General features: G+C 42.9%; 1 protein-coding gene across 1 annotated transcript in view; it reads left to right on the plus strand.

Annotated features, from left to right (window-relative positions):
• Positions 1-505: 505 nt before the first annotated feature.
• Positions 506-6,219, plus strand: part of LOC112147631 (solute carrier family 22 member 23) — a 50,910-nt gene continuing 45,196 nt past the window's right edge. The window contains exon 1 of the mRNA XM_024274156.2: positions 506-1,386. Coding sequence (XP_024129924.1) covers positions 928-1,386 — 459 coding nt within the window. The 5' untranslated portion in view covers positions 506-927. The remainder of the gene's footprint in view (positions 1,387-6,219) is intronic.

A 6,219-nucleotide genomic window follows, 5' to 3' on the forward strand; every position in this document is an offset into this window, starting at 1 on the left:
TGCTTTTATTTTCAATATTTCTTCTAAGTTTTCTATATTATTTTTTCACATTTCCAAAATTCCTTCAAGTGTATTTTGGAGTTTAAAACTGCTTTCAATGTTTCCATTTTGTTTTCCATTTTTGACCTCATACATTTATGGGGTCAAATCAGTTTAAAACTGCATTCATTTTTTTTTTTAAACCAATTTTTTCAATCTTGTTTTTTATTCACTTTAAGTTGATACTGATATGACCCCATAGTAACAGTTTTATTTTTTAAATCAAGTTTCAAATTTCCTCTGTTTTCATTCTCCTTAAGTTGATACTGATTTGACTCCATAATTGTCCACCTAGTATCTTTCAAAGGCTAAATAAATAGTTTTTTTTAATTTATGAAGAACGAATTTGTCTAAAATCATTAGATGATTGATGTAAAATGTTGTTTTTGTCGAGTAAGCTCATTCCAAATATGATATCTTCTCTTTTTTGGGGTAAAAATGATTTGCTTGACAGCCAATCTTGGAGGAGAAGTCAAATGTTTGACTCAGCCTATCAGCCAACAGAGGCTGTTCTCAGAGTGGAAACAGGTGGCCATGTTGGGGTAGGGACAGCACCTTTTGGGCAGGTGTTGTGTCACCTGTGGCTCCATCAGGAAGCAACTAGAGCTCACCGACAGAGGGACAATGGAGCCGACAGCAGGAGACACCGGGGAGTAGTTGGACTCTTCCTCATCTATTTTTCTGCCTCCTGTGTGTCGGCCTGCGTCTGCGGTCTGAGGGGAAGCGCTTCCTGATAACAGGAGGCACGTCTTCCTTTCGCTCCATTCCACTGATTGACTGCGCACGGCTCCAGCGCCTGAGCTGGCGGCGTTGACGCATTGTGGAGCCGACAGGGGGGTGAGCGGCAGCGCAGCCCCGGCTTCGCCACACATCCACTGACAGAGCGCCATGGCCGTGGTGCAGCTCGAATCGGGGGACCATCATCCGGAGAACGGCTTCGTGTCTCCGGACGCCGTGTGGCCGGGGAAGCTGACGCGCGTCGACGACGCGGTTCTGCCGGTTCTCGGGGGATTCGGGAGATACCAGAAACAGCTGATCGCGCTGACATGGATCCCGGCGCTGTTCATCGGGTTCAGCCAGTACTCGGACGTGTTTCTACTCGCCCAGCCGAACAGCACATGCGTCCAGCCGGCGGCCAATTGGACTAACCAGAGAGCGGGTTCCTCCGCGCAGGCGGATGGCAGCAAAAACACCCGAGCTCCGCTAGATTATGTTTCCAGGGGCAGAAATACCAGCGTCCACAACAGCAGCAGCAGCAGCAGCAGCAGCAGCACGAACGTCAACTGCCTCTGCAGCGAGTGGACCTTCGAGTCCCACACAGGACTCGTGGAGAACGTGGTCACCAGGGTAAGCGCTCTTTTTGGGGGGGAATCTCTATTATGCAATCAAACGCATCCCACATGCGCGACAGAAATAGACCGTGGCAATTATTAACACCATGCCGGCCATAAAGAATTATGTCACAGCCTCCATTCGGGGCGCATTCTCCCCGGATTCCCCCAAAAGTGACACTGACTCATCCAGCAGCAGCCGGGTCACCTGACGCGCACGGGCGCAAAGCGTGAGCCGCGGGGGAATTCGGCAAACAGACGCGGAGCCTTTGATTTGGAGCAAAGGTCATCAAGTATTCCGTCTATAATAACACAATCCATCCTTGTCCAAACAGCAGCCGCCCCACCTCAACCCTGTAACCAAACAGTCGAGATGTTCCTCCATACAGTTCTGCTCTGAAGGTCGCAGAATTCAATGGAGTTTATGGAGATGTCGGGGCTCACAGGCTGCCGTAGCAGAGGAGATTTCGATTTTTGATCAAGTTTGTTATGAAAAGTTTGATTTGAGGCTTTCTAGAGCGCATGTCATTAATAATTAGGGCTGGGTTGAAAAAATCGATTTAAGCTTATTAGATAAAATATCGATTTAATAAAGATATAAATCAATTAAAGCTCAAGTCTGCTAGCTTAATGGAAATCTTTTTTAAAGTAGGTATTTGGGGTCTAAAACTTAATTTTCTTTCCCTCAGACTTTCTTCTTCTTCTAGATTAAGGTGTACTTCTGTAGTGTGATCACCACCTAGTGGCCAAACTGAAACGTCCTCCAGGAGAAGCAGAACAATGTTTACAATGTTCATGATCTGAACATTTTTGTTAGAACTTCTCCTTTAGAGAATGTATGATATTAACAATCTCATTATTTCCTAATATATTTTACAGTATGTGAACTGTATCAGATTAATATAAATATATTCAAATTATATAGTAGATTTTTAATGTATTTCTAAATAAATGTGTACACTCAAAATTTAATTGAATTGAAGAATCGAAAAAAATTGGAATTGAATCGATTCAGGCTATTGTGAATCAAATCGAATCAATTCCTGAAATAATCGCTTATACCCCGCCCTAGTCAATGCATCTATTTGTTGGCAAGGGGATGCATCAGAATTAGGGGTGTGCCAAAATATCGCGATATTTAGTCCTGTGAGTAATTCTCGATGTGTTTTCACCAAGTATCGATCTTTTATTTTCATTTAAATTTTTATTTAAATGAAGTATTGGCACTACTGTTCATGTTTACTACTATTAATAACGAATTTTACAGATAATTCCAATTCAGTTGCTGTCAATGCTTATCAAAGATATAGCCTTACTGATTGGCACAAAAGTGCGTGTTATTTGTTGCACAAAATAAGACACAAGTTGTTTATTATGATAGTTTTCTAGCTAAAAATAAATGGGGATATATTTTCTTCTATATATTTTGAGTCATTAGAGATGATTTTTACCAATTATCGCGATATCAGCGATATCGTGAGCCATGTATCGTGTATGGTGAGGTGATTCCCGGCCCTAATCAGAATGGCGAGTATTTGGTCCGCCCATTTCAGTTGCGTCACAACTGAGACTTCTTTTGAAATTGCAGCTTTTTATTTGGTCTTAAACTATCCTAATCCTATCCTAAGAACATGTTAAAAACACCAATTTCATAGGAGTGGGTCTTAAAAACAAAACAATTAAAGTGCAGCTGCAACGTTTTATCCACATTTTATTGATCGTCTGCAGCTGATTCGGGGAAGGCGAGGTTTCATTAAAGTCCTTAGTGATGAAGTGCTTCACAAACTGGGATTTTAATGAAATGCAGAATATGAAATCACATGTGAGGAATGCCGATGGGTGGATCCGTAGTACTATCAGATGTCCTCTCGTGGGGAAAAAAACCTGGACTCTATAGGAGGAATGACGGCTTTCCTCGCACACACCCTGAGAATGTGCTGGTGATCTCGCCAGCTGCTCGTAGTGCCAGGCGCTGCTCGTCCTCCATGACCCCTCCTGCCATCTATATGCTGACAAGGTCACCATCAGAGAAGGTCCTCCCTGGGATTGGTCTGCATGACTCGGATTCCTGCTTTCACCCACAAACTTGTCACGGGTCTCGTGCACTTCCGCAGCTCCCCTCTGTTTCCCCCTTTTCCCACTGCAGCACAGGAACAGGGAAGGGACGCCACAGCGGGAAGCAATGACCTGGCATTTCTCTCACATTAATGAGCGTAACCGTCTGCAGAGCAGAAAACTGACTCCTGCATTGCTTCATTTCACGGGGCCATCGTGCAGCCCAGGTGCTTTCAGTCTCGTTATGCTAGCAGACCGTCTGCCATTTTTCTTTTTTGTGCAAGGTGACTCTGAAACAAAGCCTGATTGGGGGCAGAAGAGGTGCAAGTCGTTGTGAGGGATCTGAAGTGGCTAATGTGGAGATGGTTTCTAATTGAGACGAAGCTCTCCGCAGGGTCCCTCTTAATTGAGCTGAGCTTTAGAAATGAGAATGGATCATAGCTGCTGAGAGACGCTCTCTTCAACATTTCATTTCATTCTCATGCAGAGCAGCTTCTGTGCTGATGTTTCCCAGAGAACATCTTCAAATACAGATTAACCTCTGGAGCTCACACCCGAGCTGACATCCACTTCTAGTAAGCAATGCAGCCGCTCGATTTAAAATAGTCACATTTTAGTGTTTAACTTTCTCACATCTGAGCTTTTACATAATCTTTCAATGTATTTCCAAAGCATTCTGAGTGTTATTTTTGATTGTTATTTTTAGCCTATTTTTTTTTAAAACTGTTGTTTTCTCAAACATAGTTTCTGCAGAGCAGCATTAGAGTAAGACCGCCCTCACTTCCCAAAACACACCTTAGACTAAATGAGGAAAAACATTTATTGAACACACTAAAACCAATTTTTTAACTTTAAAAAAATAACTTTTTACCATCACTATGAATAATAAAAAGGCACAAATATCATTAAAGAAAAAAATCAACTTAAACCATAAATAACTTTCAATATTTTACTCTCTATAAAAAATATTTAATCAAAATTATTCAAGTTAGAAATAATCACAAGATAACATCGGGCTATTAATAACAATAAAATAAAATGATCTGGAGGGCCGGATCCGGCCCCCGGGCCTTGACTGTGACACGTGTGATCTATAGCCTTGTTTCCAATGAACAGTCCGGTATGGTACAGTCCGGTTCAATCCGGTATTTTGGGCATTTGCATTTCAAAATGGACCCATCAACCCTCTCTTATGGGGTCCAGATGACCCCGCCCTTACATCTTTGTGTGACCCCTCCCTCGACAAAGGTGGACCGGATTTTACATCTGTCACAGACACCAGTGAAGATAAAAATCAAATTCAGCGCGCTGTCTTGTGGGGGTCCAGATGACCCCACTTGCCTAGGGTAGCATGAAGGTAACGCAGTTCTGACCTGAACCTCTAGAGGGCCTCCATGCGTTGTAGGCTAGTTTTATTTTGAAAACCGGAAGCTTCACGCACAGGAAGATCTGTTTACTTCAGTAGCGCTGCTCTTTTGGCTTTTTTTTCAAACTTTTTTAAACTTAAAAACCAACATTATTCTGCATTTCAGGGCAAGATAATATTTTACTACAGTCTACTATTTTTATAAAGATCGCGAATCAACGATCTTGGACTTCGCAAATATTTGTAGTTGAATTTTTGGGAGCAGATCGCGAGTATCCGAACACTTGGACACTTGTCACAGCCCCACTGCTGACGTCCCAACTTTTTCAAACATCATTTTTCGCTGCTCCTGATTCACAGTGATTTGAATAAAGAAATACCTAGAAATCCGTTTAAAGTTTCTATATGTTCTCCACTGTGAGGAAAAAAGTTACAACAATGAAAAAACACACTTTTCATCAAATTTGCGCTTTAAAGCATTATTTTTATGATTAATTTGGTTTTAGAAAGCAGATTTATATGTTTTTAAATTATTTTTGGGCCTTTTTAGGTACGTATATGTAAGCCTAACATGTTATCTAATAAAAGAGTTGCTAAGCAACCCTCGGCCACTTGCCCCAATATCACTGTGCATGCAGTTGCACCACCACAGATCTGAACGATGATGTGTTGGTGCAACCCCCCCGGAGAGCCTCTACTCTGTGTCCCTCAAACTGTTTACCCAGCTGGTTGACTTCTTCCACAGACCCCGGATTGATGTGGGACTTGTTTGAAATGGTCTCAGCTGTCAAAAGGGCGACGACCCCCCCACTCCCGCCGCAGATCCCCAGTCAACACACAATGACGGTCTCTCACAGCATCAGCTGGGAGCGAAAAGGCACTTGTGTGAGCAGAAGATAAAACTCTGATGAGGCGACGCAACAGGAGCGTGTGCTGCAGGCTCGTCCCTGATAAGTGCTGTTTTGTAAGCCTTGCGGGGGTCCGACCCTTGGCCGTGGTTTAGCGTTGTTTTTTAAGATTGTGCAACGGAATGCAGATTGTGTTTGCAGCTTCTATCACCCGACTGTGCAAACATGTGGGCCTCATGTGATACTCGACTTTTGTTGGATTTCGACAAAAAAAAACTCCAATAAAATGTCTTAATTTATCCGTTAAATTCTCTTCCTACATTATCAAGCGTCGCCGTCAGCGAAGCAGCTGGGCTAAAACTTGAAGGCAGACAGACTGGGATAACCTCAGTGATGGGTTGTTGCTAGGCAGTAGCTCTGCAGCAGCTTCTGCTGCTCTCCATTTTCTCCCAACAGCATTTAATCCTTTCTCGCCTCGTACTGTTTCTTCAATTTGTTGTCAAGTCGTTAAATTCCCTGAGTTCATCTGCCTTCGTTCATTCTGCTCCCCAGAGTTTTCATCTTTTTTTTTTTTTTTTTT

This window comes from Oryzias melastigma, linkage group LG17, assembly GCF_002922805.2.
Source record: "Oryzias melastigma strain HK-1 linkage group LG17, ASM292280v2, whole genome shotgun sequence".
NCBI lineage: Eukaryota > Metazoa > Chordata > Actinopteri > Beloniformes > Adrianichthyidae > Oryzias > Oryzias melastigma.